General features: G+C 30.8%; 2 protein-coding genes across 4 annotated transcripts in view; one reads left to right on the top strand and one right to left on the bottom strand.

The window, feature by feature from the left end:
• Positions 1-22,848, top strand: part of LOC117175057 (dopamine receptor 2-like) — a 336,274-nt gene that overhangs the window by 84,603 nt on the left and 228,823 nt on the right. The window contains exon 1 of one of the 3 annotated variants that reach the window (XM_033364596.1): positions 2,236-2,277. The exons of the other annotated variants lie outside the window; for them this stretch is intronic. The gene's annotated coding sequence lies outside the window, so the exon portion shown is untranslated. Of the gene's footprint in view, positions 1-2,235; positions 2,278-22,848 lie in introns of those variants that run through there. 3 annotated transcript variants of the gene reach the window in all.
• Positions 2,723-3,653, bottom strand: LOC117175545. The gene is made up of 3 exons (XM_033365254.1): positions 3,511-3,653; positions 3,025-3,444; positions 2,723-2,933 (listed from the first exon to the last, which is right to left on the bottom strand). The coding sequence occupies exons 1-3, from the start codon at positions 3,651-3,653 to the stop codon at positions 2,723-2,725; spliced, it is 774 nt and encodes a 257-aa protein (XP_033221145.1).

The raw sequence follows: 22,848 nt of genomic DNA, 5'->3' as shown, positions 1-22,848 counted from the left end.
AATCTCCTGAATTTATTTCAAAGCAGTTAGCAGATAGATATATAAATAGAATCGCCGAAGTGCTCCGACCGGCAATCGTGCACCTTCGAGTTTTCAAATTCAAAAGAGGAGAAATGGGTTGCGCGCGCAACTCAGTCATTTACAGCTTCACCTACTATATTCACACGGACATACCCCTGTCAGAGTATTGGACCACATCTCGTTTCAGATCTGGGATCACTGTGAAAATACACGTTACTCAATCTAAAGCTTTTAGTGTCCATGAATAAGCGATTCAACAAAAACATCTACATCGGTAGGTATCCGTTTGAACTAAGGCGCTATTGAACAAAGCCTTTTTGATCTAAAACAGTTGCATAACGCTTAATATTTTTGGACTGTAGAAAAAGAGAAGATAGATGAGAAGTTTGTTACTTTAAATGGTATTGGGAATTTAAAGTTGTAATGCGAGTCCTGACGTTCGTCAAGTGAACTACCCAACATGGCTGCCGCTAGGCTTCGCGTGGCATTGTTTACATGTTTATGTTGCACTTTATTTAACGCGATAGTCATAATACCAGATATATTTTTTGCAAAGTGATAATTCATGAAAAGTTTATGAAGATTTGCCAGCAGCTACAAAATGGAATTTTCATAACACAGAAAAGTAAACAATCATAATCGTAAAGGCAGGGCCTGCTGTGTCAGCAATTGTAACTCCAAAAAAAATATCAACACGAATTTGAGTTTTCATAAAGTACCCAAAGCTGGTAGCAGCAATATTGCAATAAAAAGTCTTCTGGGAAAAACTATTGTAGTTGAGAAACGCTCAGAATGGCTTAAACGACTCAACATTAAAGGTAATAATCAACATTTGCTCGTTTGCTCTTTACATTTCAGTATTGATGATTACGTATTTCCTGGTTAGTAATGCATACAATAATTTTTTATATTATGAAATCCAATTATTATAATTATAATTATACAAAATCAATTGTTAATTTGTAGATGTGTTGAGAAGACGAAAAGTAATATAAAAAGGATTAAGCGATTGGTTAGATTTTGAATACATTATATTTCTTGTCTTGTATTGTGACACTGTAAACTAGAATTAGAATATTTTTTTCAGAATAACAGACAAAATGTGGCAAATAAATAGAGAGTAGTAACGAAACAACCAAAGAACAAAAATAAGCAGAATATTGAGTGTAATAATATTACAAATCGGGTTGATTCCAGCATATTCTTGTCTGGTACGACAGTTGAAGAAGTGAGTCACTTTGACAAAACATTGTTCAGAAATTCCATTGAAGTAGGTATTAGTGTAGCGGACATGTTAAAAAATGTTAGTGAACCAGAGCATCATGACGTTGATTGCGAGAACAGCAATGTTGACAATTTTATAAACTTACAGAAGACTGAAGAACACCATACGACATGCAGTAAATGTCAGGAAAAAACATATGCTGATGGGAGTACTCAAGTTAAAAGTGGTGATTTTATTGTGTCATTCTGTGACTTCATCAAAACTGAACAAGATTTAATCACAATGTGCAACATCAAGAGTTTTGCTTTTTTAGATGAATTAATCAAAGCGATGGACAAATGTTACCCAAAAAACAGAAAACATACATGTACAACTCGGGAATGTATTATATTGACCACAGCAAAATTGAAGCTTGACATACCTTTTTCTGCTTTGGGTGTGTTTTTCAATCATGTCTGTCTTGTTACAATACGTAATGTTTTCTATGATACTGTCAAAAAATTAGCTACCATTTTGCAATCGGTGCTCACAAGAGTTTCAAAGGAAGAAATTATGAAAAATATGCCCAAGTGTTTTGAAAAATATCAAGCTACAACCTCAGTTTTTTACTGCACAGAAATTCGAACTCAGCAGCCCAAGTGCTTAAAATGCTGCTTGAAATTTTACTCTCATTATAAAGGTGATCTTACTGTAAAATTCATGACTGAAGTGACGCCAGGTGAAATGATAGTAGGTGTCAGTGAGGCTTTTGGAGGGAGGGCATCAGATAAATCAATTTTTAACCAAACAAATGTGTTGCCGCAATTGGAAAGTACGAGAGATGCAATTATGGTTGACAAGGGTTTTCTCATAGACGATGAATGTACGGAGAGAAGAATTAAACTAATTAGACCACATTTTTTGAGAAGTCAAAAACAGTTACCAGAAACAGAATCAATTAAAAATAAAGATATCGCTTGCGCAAGAGTGCATATAGAAAGAAGGAATCAACGCATCAAACATTTCGAGATATTAAATCATAAGCTCCACTGGTATTTTGCAAATTACATTGACGATATTTTTATTATTTGCTGTGGATTAGCAAACTTAGGTACTCCCATACTGGCAGATGATAAATTTTTTTAAGCAGATGAAACATTCAATTGTTCGAATATTTTCTTACATGGGCAAAAAAATGGTCCAATAAACTCGAATAAAATTGTACATAATTCAATTTTTAAATTCAACTTGATTTGTATTTTGAGAGACACATAATCTTTACAAATAAAACAAAATTGTGGTTCTGATAATGATTTGTTCATGTAATCATAATAAGTTTATTTTTTACTTATACTATTAATAAATACCTCGTTGATCAACTTTATTTTAATTAGATTATCACATTTCGTTGAGTACTGGTTATGAAATACTATTATATTAATTAAGTACATTAATGACAAGATTTATATCACGACAAATCTAGTATCGCAGTTTTAATCAGTCCAAGCTTAGTAATGGTTCAGTCTTTGATACAAACAAACCAGTTTCTCTGACACATTGATTGGTCTGTTTACGGTACATTTCCCTAGCTACAGGTTCATACTCATTGCCATGACGAGTAGCATCTGTAGAAATTTCTTTAGGCCAGAAATACCTTCTAGATTTATCAAGCCAGTTGTTTTGAGAGTACGTAAATATGCTGTAACATCTGGAATTTAACATAAATAACGAGTGTTGCATTATCATTCCCAACCATGATTTATTAACACATGACTAAACCACAAATTAACAATACGTTCCTACTCCCAGTTATCCTTAATTGTCTTTCTTTTTTCCACACATATTTATTGTTGAGCGTACTTTCAGCTGTTTTGAGAACATCAATACACTTTATTGAGTTGTCAAACACATTATGGCAACAGTTTTGCATCGGTACATTTATGTTAGCCAATTCTGCCACAGTTTCTGATTTTTCTGCGTTGCCAATCATTTGTGGTAGAAAATTATCTTTGAAATTAGATAAAGTAATACTACTGCCGTCGACCGGTCTTATCACATTCTCAACATTTGATTCTTGGTTTCCACCACAAATTTGCGACAAATAATTTGACCTTATGCTATTAATGCTGTTTTTATTATTATCATTTTTGTCACACAAAGCTCTTCTTTGTGGAGTGGTTGCTCCATGTCCATTTTCAGTGGATTTTCTTTTGCGATTGCTAAAAAAATATGTAAAACAATTTGGTAAAAATTATTTTTTGTAACAGTTTGCAAAAATCAATTACCTGTACTTGGCAAGAGCAGTTTCACTATCACACTTGATAAAATTGTGCCGTAATTCAAGTAATATCTTAACAGGCAGAGGAGGCAATCTTTCTACTTTGACACAACAAAAAGTCCTTAAAGGTAAAGCCTCATACAACTCCATCACAGGTTGCTTATAAATTGACCACAGGCATTTGGTATCTGTTGATGACAACATCTCTAATGAATTCAAATCTTTCCTGAAAGTAATATCACAATATATTAGAAATTAAAAAATCATTCATTGTAACTACGTTTTTATGGTACGTTATACTCAAGTTGATATTCTCATAATGATCGTAATAATTAAATTAGTTTCACATACATACCTATTGCAATATAAAAGTGTAGCAACAATGTGCTTGCAGCAGTGGCTTGTGCCAGCTTTACAAGTGCAATCCATGATAGTAATAGATACTTGCTTGTGAATTTTACTTTTTTGACTAATCGACAATTTTCCTGCGATCGTGTGCGGCTCCGATGCCAATCCGCTAGTACGTAAGCACAATGAAACTACATCAATTCTATCAGCAGCTTTGCAAGTCGTCCCGCATACAATTATGAAACCAGAATTTATAGCTCTTTCCCCTTTAATCATATTTCTAGTTGACGGTGTTGCATCAGTATAATTACACAATGTGTTCAAAGAAAGTAGCAACATTTTTATCACTTTTACAAAGCACTAAACAAATAAAAATATGAAATGCACTGCTTATCATAGGAACCCCGAAGCCCCGTGACAGCCATATTTGTTTTGATACAGCAGCGCCCCTTTGCCCGCGGTGGACGTTTTCTTTGCCAATAGCTAATTTCAATTCTTGGCGTTATGTTACGAATAATCCTTGTTGATTAAATTTAAATCTTGTGATAGACAGTGAAAATAGAAAATAAGGGAACTTGTGCTCATCAGTCATATTATTATTTGTTTAAATGCTCAATTAATAAATTGTTAAGGGTACGTAACAATAAAAGTTTAAATAATGTAATTAGTTAATATTAACAATATTTAAAAATGCTGTAAAAATTTTGAAAAAATTATTAAAATTTAAAGCATTTCAAATAATATTGTGTCGAACCTTTAGATTTTATAACTATTCTGAAAACGTGATAATTATAAATGCTTTCTCATTCGAAATATTAAAAATTGTAGAATTAAAACATGAAGCGTTAAAATTTAACTCTTATTGATAAATCAATCATTCTGGTCTCGAAATCTTTTTGAGGTTAGATTCAGGAAAATCATTTTTGAGGCAAACACTTTCTCTTGTTAACTATTCTTCTATTATAATATTCATGAGCCCAAATGATTAATATTTCATTCGTTGTGAAATGTTTTAAATTATTGTGTCATTTTCTTTATCTTTTTGAAATATTTAATATGTGAAATATTTATAAATATTTGCATATATTTTTAATATTTGTAAAGGCATTCTAACATTTAAAATCCTTGTGAATTCATTTGGAATCATTCTAAAATCTTGTTCAATACTTGAAATACTTCGTAATATAAGTTCTTTCAATATGGTGTACACTAGGGTGGTCCAAAAATGCATCGCAAACATTTTTTTCACTCCATATTTGGGCACATCAAGATTCCTAATCACTGATTGGCTATCTCATTAGTTACCCCTATGGTACTTTGGAAGGGATACAAGGCATTATGTATCGGAAGCAGAAATCCGTTTAGTTCCAGTTTTGATTTAGTTTAGTTTAGTTTGTTCGTGTTTAGTCGATTATGCTCCAGCTTCAGTCTTAATTCCAGCCTCAGTTCAGTCTCAGTTAGACAATCCAGATTGTAGAGAATCTTCGAAACCGTAAACTCCGGTCCAAAAGTCTTCGCCCGTTAACCATATAAATCTCAAATCTACGAAGAATAGCTTCTGTGTGGAAGCCCGAGTCAGAACACCTGCCACAAAAGGACAACGCAGCCCAGATACGTTGACCTTACCATCTCAGCCTGCAGGGCCATATTCACCACCATCCACGACCTGCGGGTACCCATACAGGGTGCCAACAGAAGGACGAGCTACTTTAGGTTCAAGGAACGAGAGGGCAAATTGTCTACTCTCTCCAAAAGGGAACCCTGTAAGTAAACTAAAGAATCCCATATTTGAAGCAATCCGGAGGTTTATGGGGAAACTATTGTCCGATCTGATCTTTATATTTAAATTCTCTTTATACTTAAATACATATATATTTTTTTATATATTCTAATATATTTGATTGATTTATTATATCTGGTAGTTATCCTCATCCTAGTTTTCTAGTTTATTTAAAACTAGATGCTAAAACGAGGAACCACTTTGAATAAAATAAAATACAAGGTAAGTTACATCTCATAGGACGTAACATTAGGTACAAAGGACTCACACTGACTAAGATCGACGACAGTATGTAGCATTTTCTGAGGAAATTAAGAATTACCCAATGCCCGTATTTAACAAAATTCTAATATTCAAAAATACATTATCCACTATTTTATACATTTTTTATACCTAATTCAAATAACATTTCCAAATATCTCTTTTTCGGCTCATCAGGCACACGTTTTCGTCGTGAGGAGTTCTTACCTTCAAATGTTCTTTTGAGTTTGAAAATAAATCTACTTTCTTATGAACAAATTTTTATTACAAAGTTTAAACAATTCTCTTTACAATAAGTTATACAATACGAATAAAACATTACTTCTTAAATACAATCCCCATAACTCTGTTTTGTAGAGTTCCCAAAAAGCACCATGTACAGGGGGCACTGACAGTCGAAGTACATCTATTTTATATGGCAGATTCACCAATTATATTAAGACAATTTAGACGTATTTTGAGTAGATATTCAAAAATAATTAATTGTAGAAAATTATTTCCTCTGTCTTGTGTTCACGGCAAAATAAAAACAAATTAGAGCTATTATTTCAACTCCATTTATTTTTAAAGCAAAATTAAAACTTCGGCGACGTTTCGGCATCACTGCGTGCCTTTTTCAGAGTATCTAAATAATAATATAATAAGCTAATACCTAATAAAAAATAAGTATGAATAGTTATAAATAGTTGAAAAAAGTTATTATTTATGCGTAAAAAATATTTTTTCAAAAATAATAGCTTAGTTTAAAACGACTTGTAGGCGAAACGAGAATCATTCAAATTCTGGAGTCAACCCGAGTCGAAATATAGGCCCTAATTTGAAACTATTTACGCTAATATTTGTAGGGGCTAAGGTTGTAAAGTAAAGACACAAATTTTCAAATTTGGGGCGTCAAAATATAGGCTTAGTTTTTGTTTCTAATTTAACGCTCCACGCTCTACCTTCCTGTACATAATAAAATTATTTAACAAAAAATTAATAAAAGTAGAGCAAGAAGAACATTTGTGTAATGTTTCAAGTTATTTTGCACACGGAAAAAAATATCCATTAAATTTAATAGAGCTAATCCTGTAGTAAAGGATACGCTAAGTAGTTTAATAAAAGTTAAAATCGTCTGGTCCCAAAACTATAGAGAACAGTTCTATAAAATTATAACGGATTGTTCGCCACAAAAAAATTAATCTTTTGTATTATTATATGATTACTATTATACTCTAATATTTGTTCATATCTTTAAGAACACAATTATTTACTATTACACAATCACTACCCTATTTATAATCGCACGCTATGCAAGTTTTTTTTTGCCGCGGGGGTTCGAACCCTATCAGTTTCGCAGTCCTAACACCTGAAGCCTCTCGGCTAGCCTACAGCTTGAAGTATGAACAAAAAATCTAAAAGATAACCTACAGCTGTGCATAACCGTCTGCAAATTTTTGTGACCCACTTTGTAAAATTAAAATACAAAAATATTTCAAAATATTGACTGACTTAAATTCTACTGAAATTCATAAAAAAATTCTTCAAATTACTTAAAATCCCTTACATTCTTTAAAAATATCTTGAACTCTTTTAAATAATTCGAAATCTTTTGAAATTTGATTATACACTTAAAAAAATTTTTAATCAAATAACTCCCGTTAAATCCCTTGAAACTCCAGATAATCTTTTTAGATACATACAAATATTTTTAAATTAAATGAAGATCCTTAAACTCTTTTAAATTGTTTGAAAATCATTTAAAATGCTTCGTAATATTTTGAATTCCTTTACAGACTTTTTAAACATTACTAAATAGATTGAAATACCACATAATCCCTTAAAATCAATAAAAATCTCTAAAACTCATAAAAAGTATTTTAAAGACTTTAAAATCTCTGGAAAATTCTTTTACTTTTTAGAATTCTTCTAAAATCTTTTAAAATTCTTTAAAATTAATTGAAATCTTTTGAAATTCATTTATGAACTTTAAGTTTTTGAAATTTAAAATCATTTTTAAATCTTGGTAAATTATTTTGAAATTCATGAAAATCCTTTTAAGCACTTGAACATATTTTGAAATTACACAATACAAAATAAACGATTTTAAATTTTCTTAGCATTATTAAAAATCATTTTAAATAATTTGGAATCTTTAAAAACTTGTTGTTCGCAAAGGTAAATAGAGGAATATCTCAGAATATTTTCGAATATGTAAAAGGAAAGTCTATTTCTTCAGAATCTGTGGTAACTAATTTGGAGTTATTTTTTGTGGCACAAACTTTCCTTTTTCTTGCAGCCACCAGATTAGGGCAAACTTCTTTCCTCTTAAGGCCATTTCGATGGTATCACTTAAAAATTTATCATTTAAAACGAATCAAACCGTTGCTTTCACAAACTGTGGTGATGGAATTTTAGAGAAAACTACAAAGTATGTGTCACGAGGGCGCAGGCGTCGAGGCAACGAGGCCACATATTTTCTGCGTTAAAATTTAAGAGCGTTAAAAGAGAATTTAAAAATTCTACGGAAAATATGGAGCTTTAAATGAGACATAAGTAAAACTCAAGAATATAGAGGCAAGACCTTCAATGTAAGGGCTGAAGCGTATACAGAAGCAAAATAGAATGAAAATATCTTTAGGAGTTGCTACGTAGGAGCTAGTAGAATAAACAGCCGCAAAGTAGAGACAATACTAAAATAATTTATACGTTGTTATAAGTTTAAAAAAAGTAAGACTCCAAACAATTATTGAGGATGAGTAAAAGAAGAAAGCCTCATAAAATTAAAGAGACTTTTTCAGTGTAAAAACTAAATTATTAACGATTTTGCAACCATTCTAAGTGTTTTGGAACAACGACGCATATATGACTAGGAGATAAATGAGGCGGTAGATCGTTGATGAAGATAAAGGCAGTATATAAAGTGAAATACAAAGATTATTCAAGTTTCCATAGAATTACTGATGAGGAAGTGCGAACTTAAATTAAATTTAAAATTTAAAAATTTAAAGAAACATTTTTTTGTAACTAAACTAAGATGACATTAATTAGTTATGCTTTTGTAAATTTTATTAATATTAAAAATTTCATTTAATAAATTAACGGAAATATTTAGAAATTTGTTTATGAATATAGATTCAATAATACGTCTTTGATAAGTATTTTTTTCAGTAGCTAATATTTTAATATTGCTGAATTCGAAATCGAAATAGTGATTAGAATTCCAAGAGTGTTGTGATAAACCTGTATTTATATTCCCAATTGTGAAGTTTCTTTTATATTGGGCAATTCTAGTTTTTAATCTTCTCCCAGGTTCACCTATCCAAACTTTATTACAACATTTGCATTTTATCATATAAATAGCACCAGAAAAATTTTCAATGCTATCACTATCTTTTTTTTTTAATAAATAGTTATCTAAACTATTAGTACTTTTGAAATAAATATTTATCTTAAATTTTTTTAATGAACTTCGTAAACGTTCAGAGAGGCCTTGTATATACGGTAACGTAACTTTTAAATCAACTTTATTGTAAGTATCAATCCATTTATTTTTATTTTTATTATTGTCATAAATTGTATGCACACGCTCAACGATAATGTCATTAATCAAAGGAAAAGGATAGTTGTTAGATACTAATGTCGTTTTTAGTTGATTTAAATTTTCTTTTCTATATTATACGTCACTCAATTTGACACATCTATCAACTAAACCTTTGATTAATCTGATTTTTTGACAAAATAATTTATGTGAATTATAATTGAGATATCTTCCAGACCAAGACGGCTTTTTGTACTAGTTAGTTAGTAAAGAACCATTTGAAGCTTTAATTATTTGTGAATCAAGATAGTTGATATCATTGTTTATTTCAATTTCATGAGTGAATTTTATGCTCTATACTGTTAAACGCGTTTACAAGGTCAATTTTATCGGAAGGAACAATTGCTATGATATCGTCGACATATATTTTATACAAAATGGGTGTAATCTAATAAATTGAAAGCCCTTTTTTCAACATCTTGTAATGCTGAATCAGAAACTTCCGGAGATAAGGGGGAACTCATGAGACAACCTGATATCTGTTTATAGAATTTGTTATTGAAAGAGAAAACAGTGCTATTGAAAACATTTCTAGTGGCTATTCATAGTTCATTCTTAGTTATTTTTGTTAAATTATGATTTAAGATAAGCTTTTTTTTGATACAATCTAAAGCAAGATCAAGCGGAATGATATCAAACACCGACAGAACATCTAAGGAATCTATTGAGTGAGTTTTAGGTACAATAATATTTTTTAGAATATCTTCAATTTCCCAACTATTTTTTAAAATAGAAATAATGTTTTGTGAAACTGGTTTGAAAATATTAGAAATGTATTTGGATAAATTTTAAGTAGGAGATCCAACTGTAGAAATAGTTAATCTCCAATTTAATTCAGACTTATGTACCTTTGGAAGAGCATAAGTTGTTGCCACAACACTATTTTGAGTTTTTAACCGATATGAGCATTGATCATTAATTCATCTTTTTTCTCTCATGTAATGATTATGTCACTACACTTATTTTCTAATATTAAAACCATACTTGTTTTGATATTTTTAAATAGAATATTATTCTTAATATTTTCAACAGTTTTATTATAGTCATCTCTGTTAGCTGCAATGGTTTGATCTCCCTTATCTGCTTTTACAAAAATTAAATAACAAATTCTATAAACAGATATCAGGTTATCCCATGGGTTCGCCCTTATCTCCGGTAGTTTCTGACTACATCGCGTATAAAAGATATGTCGACGATAGCATAGCAATTGTTCCTTCCGATAAAATTAAGCTTCTTGTGAACGTGTTTAACAGTATAGAGGAGAGCATCAAATTCACTTATGAAATTGAAATAAATAATGTTATAAACTACCTTGATTTACAAATAAATAGTGTTTCATTTGAGCGGGAATTACGAAAAATGAGAAACAACGAGAAAAGCTCTCGTCTTTTTTTATGAAGTCTCATCTCATCTCGTCTTATATAAGCGAGCTTCTCGAAAGATCGTATATTTCGATCAAATCCTTGCCCGTGTCAGAATTAACACTCGTAAAAAAAAATATGTCATAACTATTATTATGAAATATTGAAGTAGATACAGGAGGCATAAAAAAATAGTATTTAGAGTGAAATTGTATTTTTATTAAATTGTAGAATTCATTATTTGTTTTCTATGATCTTTGTGGTTACGACTCATATCTGATGCATAAAGGAAAATATTTTCTAATTCTGGATTTCCGGGGCCAAAAAGGCCTTATTTACACTTCATTTCTAATGACATTTATTATAATAATGATTAATAATTTATTAATCAGCATATTTGAAAACTCGTTTCAAAAGAATAATAACATTACAAGAATATTAAAAAACATTCCGTATGGAAGAATTGGATTTAAAAGGATTTTTTCTTTGAGATATATTGGTATTATTCATTTTAAAATAGTTTTAATGTATATAAAAAATAAATCTTTTTGACGGAAATTTTAAGAAATTTTAGAGATTTTTAAAGAGATTTAAAGAGATCTTAGGCTCTATTTTAGGATATTTTAAAGGGCTACAAAGAATTTTCAAGAGATTTAAAGAAATTTAAGGAATTTCTAATGATTTTAATAATTGTCAGGTATTTTTTTTTAAATTTATACCATGTTCAAGAATTTAGATTGACTTAGAAGGATTTTGTGGTTGCTATAAGGTTTTATGACATCTTAGAAGATTATAAGGAATTTTCAATGGACTTACAGAATTTACGAACATTTCAAGGAATTTTACTGGGAATTAAAAATATTGTGGGATATTTCAAAAGATTTAAAGGGAAATTTTATTTATAAAATAATATCATTTATTCGAAAATATTATTCAAAAGAAATTTTTTGAAAAGGCATTCTTTGAATAACAACTTTTATATTTGGGCACGTATATGGTATAATGGCACCTCATCTAAACTTTCTGATACACAAAGAAACACATATAATGTTTAACCAACTAGTTTTGAATTTAAGAATAAACTAACATAAATTATACATAAATAAATTCGAAAAAGTGATATTCCCTATAGGCTAAATCATTTATGTAGTTTTAAAATGATTTTTTTTCGAGTTCCGACTGTATTTTTGGTGCTAGAGAGGACGTAACCCATGAGTTGAGGCACATTAAACACCTAGCCGATTCATCGCTCAGGTTGTTGCGGTGCTTTCTGGTAATCAGCGAACTTCGAGAGAAAGCTCGTTCTACTGCGACAGATGTAACTTGGATTAATAGCAAATCACGAGCCACTCGAGTCAGATTTGAATATAAACTTTCGTTTCGTTTCCACCATTCCAAAATCTCCATATCCCTGGTCGCCCTTTTTTGTAGTAAATACATGTCGATTTCATGTCTCCATTGGTTTCTGTTAGTCGCTACAGATACCACAGATGTTTGAGGTTCATCATCGTCAAAAAAGGAGTTGACATTTAAAACATCGACTCTCCCACATTTGGCAATGTTTTGGATGGTGCTTTCGTGGTCCATTTGAGCCTATTCAGAAAATTAAAATTTTTAAATAGATTTTTTTCTCATAAAACACATAACAACATATATTACAAATCATTTCAGAAACGAGGTATTTTTGAAATGCTTTTAATTGTCAGTAAAACTTTAAATTGATTTAGTTTACGAATCTACTGAAAAAATTGTCACAGAGGGAGTTGCTATTTCTCTTCTCCAAGTGGTATTTTCAAACCTCTCAATTTCGTGCCTTGGATCCAGAATTACAACGGCACAATATATCCAGTCACTTTTATCATAGTGCTTGAAGAGTTCGTCTCTAGATGCCTCGACATCGGCTATGATCTGTTCATTTACCGGGTTTTTTGACTTGTTTTCCCTTCAATCTTTCAATTCTTCATCCAATTTATCGAGCAACATGTTGAATCCAAGCCCGACGTAAGGTAGAGTAATATACTTGTTACCACTGAAAAGCTTGGAGAGAACTTGGAAATGCCGTAAAATCTTGCAGATCTCTTCAAGAATCAACCATTCTTGCCCAGTGAGAAGCAAATGATTCAAACTTTTGGCATTTTGACATAACAAAATTAATGGGTTTTTCATTTGAAGCGCCACCTGAATCATTTCAAAACCAGAGTTCTTCGATATCACCGGCTGTTTCTATCTCTTCAATGTTTGTATCATCGCTGACGCTTTCTTCGAAGTTTTCACCAATTTCCATACTTCCGAGATTTTTGTCTTCTTCTGCAATACTACATTCTTCAAGCTTCAGTTCTTTCAGCATATCCTGTGCTGACAGGTTCAGAATATGGGTATAACATCGGAAATGCTTATTTTCAAAGTCGAAAGTCATCATAAAAGACAATTCTCTCATGAACGTTGTATTTGCATAAGCGTTGTCTACAGTGATGCCTTGAACCTTTTCTTCCAAACAATAATTTGTCACAATTATGTAAAAAGCTGAAGCGATGTCTCTGCCTGTATGCTTACCGTTCGAAGGGCAGAAGTCAATAAGAAGGGACTTCAAAACCCCATCATCATCAATAGAATGCATGGTTATGCCATAATAAGACCGACTTCTAATTGAAGTCCAGCTGTCAAGGGTGTCAGTCTACTGTCTTCTTATTGAATTGTTCTTGAAGAAAGGTTTATGGAATACAAATTGGAGAATGTAAAACTTTAAATGGAGAAGCCGTTAATTTTTTCGTTGGTAAAATTTTTTTTTAATCTTTAGGGATGTGCAAAACCAAGAAAACCTGATTACTGCAGACTAGATTAGACTGGCGGGTTCGGGGCTTGATCTTAAACAAATATAAAAAAACTACCCATTAAGAGGGCAGTCTGCCATCTTCAATTACTTTTTTCACACATTCTTTTCACATAGTAAAATTATTTTATTAATATCAAACTTTTAGTAGTTAAAAGAAGAGGTTTCAAGATAATAAACCGTTTTTTATGTAAATATCGCTGGTACGGCAGATTGAAGTTAATCTGTCCCCGAAGTCGAGATATCGTGTCAGCCAGTTTCAAGCAGGGATTAACTTCAGTCTGCCGTACCAGCGATATTTACATTTTTTTTAATTTCTGTATTAACTTCAAACCTCTTTATAACTACTAAAAGTTTGATATTAATAAATTAATTTAACAATGAGAAAAGAATGTGTGAAAAAAGTCATTGAAGATGGCAGACTGCCCCCTTAACCCGCATTCTATCTGCCAACCCGCAATTTAGCTTTGAATATAAAAAAATTAGTATTATCCTAAAAGTTTTGCCTTCCTCTTTGCATCTGAATTAGAAAAAAGTAACTCATACAGATGGTGCAAATTCGTTTAATAATTAAAAAGTGCCAATTTGGCTGCGAATTAGTAAAAAGTAACTCATTCACCGTACTTCTCTAATAACACAGCCACACAAAAAAAGTGTGCGGATTTGGTAGCAGACACAGGTGAATAATGCTAGCAACAAGCGGTTACGAAACTCCAGACATTTACTGCTATTAATGTCAAAATATCAAGGTACGCAAGAACAGGGTTTCCAGCGTAATCGGTTAGGTTAGTTCAGGTTTTGTTAGGTTAGGATAGGTTAAACCTCTATGTAGGTTAAGCCGAAGCTGAATGAAACAGTACCGCAAACACAACGGGACAACACAATCAGTTTAATTGTGTTTCGTGAGGTTAGGTTAGGCTAGGTTAGATTTATTTCTAGGTTAGAACCGAGTTGACCCATTCGATGTAGCACACATTTGCTACTGGGAAAATATGATTCCAGAGCTTTACGTGTAGTTCAATAAATTTCTGTTAATTCAGTTTAGGTGAGGTCAGGTTCTGGTGGGTAAAGTTATGTTAAATAAGTTGATATCAGGCAAGGATTGATCCTTCACAGTTGTCGACATGTTTTTGAAGTGAAAATTTGCATCACTGGCATTGTTTTGAAATTTATTTGCCTCAGTGCATAATTTTTCGTCACTTTTTGAGGTTATGGCTCAACCATGACGTGATTGGTGATTTTTGATACCTAATTTGAATTCAGCGCCCCAAAATCCATAGGAATACGTGTGTCTTGTTACCAGATCCGCACACTTTTTTTTTGTGTGGCTGTGTAATTAATTTGGTAAGCATATGGAAATACTTACACTAGTAGCTTCTAATTAACGTTTAGAGAAAATACTGTGACCTAAAGATTTTAGTATGTGCCGTCTTATGATTCCAAAGCGTTCAAGCTATTTCAGTGGAGTAAGGGGTTTCTCGGGTTACCCTATCCTACCAACACCAATTTCACATTTCCAAAACATTTTTTTGAATCAAAATTTTAAGTTTGTGGAAAAATTTGTTATAGATTAAAAAATTTAAATTTAAAAATTTTCCAAATTGGTAAAAAGTATTATAATTTTCCATGCCTGACCAATCCAGAAATCTCGAGGGAAATATTTTTAAAGTTTCAAAATTATTTTAACTGTCTCTTTTTTAATTATAAAAAACGCTAAATGACAAATTTTAAAATATGTATCTGAATATCAAATTATTATTAAATAAAATATTAAAGATATGGGTGCAATTTATTTTAAGTTGAAATAACTAAATGGGTTAAATAAATTTAATATGATTTTATAAGTATCAACTCCGAAAGGATATTCTATTATTTACTTGGAACATGAGTGTGTTTTAATCTATATTGTCAAATTATAATGTATAAATACTTTGCAATAACAATTTTAAAGAACAAAACAAAAGTGAAAGTTGAAAAGAGTCTGTTTCGAAGATGAAAGCGATCTTATTGTTCTAAAATTAAAGTTCGCTAAAAAAAGTGTTATTCTTTAAATTAACCTAGAATTTAAGTGAAACTTCTTTCTGTTTTTCTATATGACATATTTTACATCGTGCCATTTTTAATTTTTCTACGTAGAAAAATTCAAAAAATGTATCCAAAGATTTTCGATTCTTTTTCCTTCGTTTACTCATATGCCGCTGTGATTTCTCTTGATGAATTGATTCATTACAATATTCGAATATTGAATTGTTTATTTTTGAGCAATTTATATAATTGTATAGCGATTTAAAATTTTAAATTTAAGTTTTAATGTTAAAATTTTAGAATTTAAGAAAATACATTTAATTCTTATCAAAGAAAAATACTTCAAATTTCTTGGTGCTTCCTCAACATTGCCAACTGAATCTATATTCGACAATGATATCTTGCGATTCACATTCTCAAAATTGTTCTGGAAATTTTCAGGATAAGAAATTTTTTTGGACTATTGATTCTATTTCACAATATTAAATATATTTTCGTCACTGACGTTTTCGTTGATACCCCGGGCGAGGAACGAGATAGAACGAGATAAGGTGAAACGATAAAAACAAAAGAGATAATTATATTCTCAGTTTTTGAGAATACTTCTCGAGCGACTGAAATGAGCAAGACAACCGATCATCTCGTATCGTTATGCAACACTACAAATAATTAAAGCTTCAAATGGTTCTTTTACTAACTAACTGGTACAAAAAACTGTCTTGGTCTGGGAGATATCTCAATTACAATTCACATAATTTATTTTGTCATAAAATCGGTTTAATCAAAGGTTTAGTTGATAGATGTGTCAAGTTGAGTGACGTGGAATATAGAAAAGAAAATTTAAATCAACTACAAATCACATTAGCATCTAACAACGATCCTCTTCTTTTGATTAATGACATTATCGCTGAGCGTGTGCATGAAATTTAAAACAGTACTGTATAATTGGGAACTTAAATACAAGTTTGTCACAACACTCTTGGAATTCTAATCACTATTTCGATTTCGAATTCAGCAATATTAAAATATTAGCTACTGAAAAAAATACTTATCAAAGACGTATTATTGAATCTATATTCATAAACAAATTTCTAAATATTTCCGTTAATTTATTAAATGAAATTTTTAATATCAATAAAATTACCACAGCATAATTTATTAATGTCATCTTAGTTTAGTTACAAAAAAATGTTTCTTTAAATTTTTAAAATTAAAATTTAATTTAAGTTCGCGATTCCTCATCAGTAATTCTATGGATTTGAAAAAGTCAGAAAAATCAGAAAAATCAGAAAAAAGTTTTAATAAATATATATAAATTGAGGACCTTGCATACAAATTTCATGAATACATGTTTCATATATTCTAACAAAATATTCTTGTTACCACGAAGAATATTCCAATTTTTCACAATTTTTGTCATTACGTTGTTGTAATATGTTAAAAATAAGTTCAAAATTATTTGAATTTCCTGAAATCCTAATTATCTAATACCCAAATCAAACGAAAATCAATTTTTTTTAATTTTCATTTTTGTGGAAAAATTTTTAAAAATTGAATTCGGAGAACCTATAAAATATTATAACGGACGTCCCGGGACTCTTTTTTGAGGGATAATAACAAAAAAAAATTATTGTGCTAAATAAGAATTTTATGCATTATTTTGAGGTTACGTCGTTTTTCATCTCTGCCTTTCCGATTATTTGAAAATTATTTATGAAATAAACTTTTTTAATTGCCTACAAACAAGGTTAGTTCTGGGAGATTAGTTACTATGTTCATTTGTAAGTCCAAAGTTTTCGGCCAAAAATATTGTTTAGTTTGGAAGTAACTCTCAGGAGAATTGTAACACACATAACCTTGAAATATACACACGTTGTTAGCAAAATCAAAATTTTTTTGAAAAATAAACACAAAAAAAGTGTGCGGGGACGTCCGTTAGCATGTTCGCTATCATTTCCCAGATTGTGACGACAAAATATTTATTATCCTAGGGAAAAAGCCGGGGGAATCTAACACTGAAAAAATCGATACTAATTCCTAAGCGCTATGCAAATTAATCACATTTTGCTAACTTAAAACTTTTTTTAATTAACCTACAAAAACGTGTGTGGGGACGTCCGTTAGCATCTGCGCTATCATTTCCCAAATTTTTAAGACAAAATATTTATTATTCTAGAAAAAAGGCCGAGGGATCCTAAAACTGGTAAAATGGACAATTTTCTAAGTATCACATGCCCTTAAACGAAATTTTAATTTTCAGAAATAGACCGTTGGTGACTTAAGATATCTGCAGATATCTACTGGATACTTTTACATAAAGAAGGCTGTAAATAATGATTATGTTATGGCGCGTGCGTTTTCCTCAGATTAAGGATAACAAGAGATGGAAAATTTATGAATCTTGAGGACTCACTGTTTTTTTTTTAATGATAAAGGTGAGTCAAATCATGCAATCTTTATTTGATTGCCATCTACCTGTTCGGCTAAGTCTATCTGCTCGACTTCCCCTCAGGTCGCTACCTGAGCCTGAACGCTGTGACCAAAAGAATAAAATTCGAACACACAAAATTTTTTACATTTTACAATCAAAAATATTGTATTATAAAATGTAAAATAAATATAAAATATGTTGTAAAATATTATATTTGGAATTTACGTTTTTTTATGATTCCAACGATATGTGACTTGGAATAAAAAGATGAAAACTAGAATAAGTTGTCGCAGAGTTTAGTTTATGTTTTGAAACTAGCTAGCTAGCATTATGGAGTTCTCCTTTGATTTGGATTTTCTTAAAAATGTCGCAGTTCTTCGAATTTTGTTATGATAGGAAAGTGTTTTAACACTTTTTTGTAGAACTGTCATTAATAATTCCAGAACTCCGATCAGAACTATTAGAACTCTAAACATTTTGGAATGCGAAATTTTTGGATTTTCTTAAAAGTGCTATACTTCCTCGAATTTTTACTTGATCGTAAAGTTGTATGAATCTTTCTTTAAGAGGTGTCATTAATAATGTGAATAATTCCTGAAAACAAAATCAAGAATCTAACTACCAAATTTGGACAAACACCATAAAATGTTCCAGAACTCCGATCAGAACTCCTGGAACTCTTAATATTTCGGGATTTTTTAAATTTCGGATTTTCTTAAAGTGCCGAAGTTCTTTGAATTTTGACTTTATTAGAAATTTGTAAAATACTTTCTTGCAGAGTTTTCATAATGAAGTCCAGATCTCTAATCAGAACTCTTAGAAATCTCAAATCCGTTAAAGTTCTAAATGTTGTGTTTTCCTCGAAGGGTTTTGTGTTTTCCAAACGTTCCATAGTTCCTCGAATTTTGACTTCATCGGAAATTTGTTATAACACTTTTTTTGTAGAGTTCTCAAGTAGAAGTCCAGGACTCCCTTCAGAACGCTTAGAACTCTCAACATTATTGAATTTGTAAATTTTTGGTTTTTCTTTAAAGTACCATAGTTCTTTGAATTTTGACTTGAAGGAAGAGTTTCACAACACTGTTTTATAGAGCTCCAATAAGAAAGTCCAGAACTCTGATCAGAACTCTTAGAACTCCCAACATTGCAGAATTCCAGAATGTTTAATTTTCTTAAAAGTGCTACAGTTCTTTAAATTCTTACTTCATCGAAAACTTTTATGGGACTTTTTTGTAAGACCCCTGTTGATGGATATGGAATTTTAAAGGGAAATTTTGCAAGAAATAGTCAATTTTTCAAAAATCGAGGGGCTAGCTATTTTTTCAAACCCGGTTTTTTGGTGATATTAGCTGGAACTATTTTTAAAAATGATCAGGAACTCTAGAACTATATATAATCTACCCAGAACTCCAAAAAAGTGCACTTTTGCAAAAGTAGGGGGGGGGGGCGTGAAGTTAGCTCCCCTTTTCGAATAGACTTTTTTCAATGCTTCAGTTATCAGAACTATTGCTAAAACATATAAAGAACTCCAGAACTATTGAAGAAGCACCCAGAACTCTAAAAAAAATATTAAATTTTCAATAATGAGGTTGCAACTTCACGGGGATCCTCGTTCCCCATCTAAATTTCCTAGAAGATTCCCAATATATAAACGATAGAACTCCAACAGAAAAAAAGAACCGCTCCACTTTCAATAAAAACCTTAAAAGAAAAACCCTGTCCTTTATTCATCTCTCTCTCTCTCTCTCTCTCTCTCTCTCTCTCTCTCTCTCTACATTTCACTAAATGCAAATTGGAAATTTTAATCTTTTCTTTTTTTACAGAAATAGTTCCAATACGAAAAAAACTCTGTTGTTGCACACACAGGCTTTGTCGACGGCGTCCAACCATCCGACGAGTGTCGCCGTTTGGGAATAGCCAATAGTACAGATATGAAGGCATATTGCGTACTGAAATTGTAACAAAGTTGGCGCCAGTAGTACTGGACATGTATTTTGGCATGAAATTCAAAACGTTTAGAAGTACCTATAATTTTTGGAAACTCAATAACACTCTTTTTAATATTGATTAGGAAGTATTTTTTTATAAATAATACTTTAAGAACAACCAATAATTGATTAAATTAAAAAAATTAATAAAATACAAAACATAATAATTTTTTAGTAATTTTCAGCCTCTATGAGTCAAAACTGATATCCCGCCAATAATGAACCTGAAAAAAGAACAATATTTTGTGTAACTCAATAATGTTAATTCAGACTTAAATTAAGATTACTTCTCTTTTTCGTAATTGTTACAGAGTTTAATACTTACTTTAAAATTCAGTGATATCGTTGCAAATGAAAAACAACATAGAACGAAAGACGTTGGATCAACTTTTCTCCATACTCAAAAAATCTGTAATAGAATAATTAATTTAAAAAACATCATCCATAATGTTTTGTTCATATTTAATATAAGTTAGTTTGTTATTAATAATATAAATAATACGTACATTATGCTTAAGAATAACAAAATTAGAGAATTTCATCAGAACTAAGATTCAAACAATCATAAAATAATGAGCTGCTGAAAATTTAAAATTCAACAATCTCATTATAATAAAAAGGAACATAGAATGGCACACGTTGAGGCAACTTGATTCTACAATCGAGAACTGGTACCAAATTAATTAACTGAAAAATTCAATTGATTCAATGTTGTGTACATTTGATATAACTTAGTTTACAGTTTTGAATGCACATGACACGCACCTCACGCATAAAAAGAAAAATACAGTGTTGAAGTTTTTTATGGAAACTAGAATGCAAAACAAGATAAAGTGCGAAGAAAAATTTGAACCTTCTCAATCCACATAAAGTCCAAATTAACATCCTGAGACTGATAAAAAACCTTTAAAAAAATATTTTTGGAATAATTTAAATAATAACTTCAATAACTTCAATCAAATCCAGAAAAAATCTAGACACCTTTCTTGGACACCCTTGTTTCTCAACAATTTTACGAAGGCAACTAAACTTTTTTGGTTGATACGTCTGTCGTTTCATTAATGATTATTATTATGCAAATTTATTATTTATTAGTTGCTTCATCAACTTTTTTTACATAGATATAGATAGAGAGTTTAGTGATAGCTATATTCGTGTACTCAGTTCTGCCGATTTTAGATTCTTTAAAGGTTTCTTTTACAGACGTGTAAAAAACTAACAGCCAAACGAAAAAAAATTATGCTCGCAGATAAAGCAAGTAACCTTGACTTCAGCGTCAGTGACTTTATCTTTCAATGTCTTCTGTTGCATAAATTTCTTAATTGTCATGGTATTCGAAACCTTGTCAAGGTTTGCAATATGACTAGAAGTATTGGCATAGTGTCGTAGATGAAATGCCCCTCCAAATATTTTTGAGTCATTGCAGACAGTGCACACTGTTGAGCCATTACGTTCCGCTGCCCATCTAAATTCGGTTAACCATGTTAGACTAAATTTTTGTCTCTAGGCTTTATTTGACGACTTTTTTGCATATCTTGTCTGAGACTTTTGACTGGATTTTTTTTGTTTTATTTTCTTCGGAATCGCTACCAATGCTGTCCGAATTTAACTTTTTAATATTGTGATTATTATTTTCTGCATCACCTTACGCAGAGTTCTCAACTAATACTTTATGTTTAGAGTTGTCATCATTGCTATTACCATTACCGTTTCATGCAGTCCAATGACCCTCATTAAATTCGGAAAAAGTGGATTCGGTGTCCACATTTGCACTTGATTCTTTGCTGATATTTATGATAAACCTTAAAAGTGAAAAAAACAAACATAAAATTCTATTGATATATAACATGTTTACTACTGTCTTCAAGCAGTAAAATAGTATTTTCTAACTGAAGAGTTAAAGGTTCCTGAGATTTTTCCATATATATGCACAGTAAACCCCAGGAATAAATTTTATCTTTCAAAAAGAGAAAAACGTTGCATCATGTTTATGTAACGAAAGATAAAATTTATCTGAAAAAAAGATAAAGTTTATCTGACCTAAATATTTGTTTGACATAGGTTATATGTCAGACGGCTGTGTCTATTTTCACAGAAAAATGTCCTTCATAAATTTAAAAATCCTCGCGATATTCAATTTTAAATATTCTTACTTTATTTCACGAATTTTAAACCCAAACATCACTCACCTACACTTACTGAATACGCAGTTCGCACTTTGGTAAGTTTATACCAAATAGTGTTTTATTTACAATTTTTGAAATCTACATCAGGGTAGACAGAAAACTTAAGTTTTGTTCAACAAAAGTAAGGGACTGAAGTTGGCTGAGTGTTCTTATTCAAGCCAACTCAGCCAACTCAGCCAACTTCAGTCCCTGACTTTTATTTAACAAATCGTTAGTTGTCTATCGACCTTGATGTAGACTTCAAAAATTGTAAACAAACACTATTTGGTATAAACTAACCAAAGTGCGGACTGTGTATTCAGTAAGTGTAGGTGAGTGATTTTTGGGTTTAAACTTAGTGAAATAAAGTAAGAATATTAAAAATTGAATACCGCGAGGATTTTTAAATTTATGAAGGACATTTTTTCTGTGAAAATAGACGCAGCCGTCTGACATATAACCTATGTCAAAAAAATATTTACGTCAGATAAACTTGATCTTTTTTCAGAGAAATTTTATCTTTCGTTAGATAAACGTAAAGAAACGTTTTTATCTTTTTGAAAGATAAAATTTACT

Source organism: Belonocnema kinseyi, chromosome 6, assembly GCF_010883055.1.
Source record: "Belonocnema kinseyi isolate 2016_QV_RU_SX_M_011 chromosome 6, B_treatae_v1, whole genome shotgun sequence".
NCBI classification, from domain to species: Eukaryota; Metazoa; Arthropoda; class Insecta; order Hymenoptera; family Cynipidae; genus Belonocnema; species Belonocnema kinseyi.
Note: the sequence above shows the minus strand (reverse complement) of the source record. Positions and strands in the feature narration are given on the sequence as shown.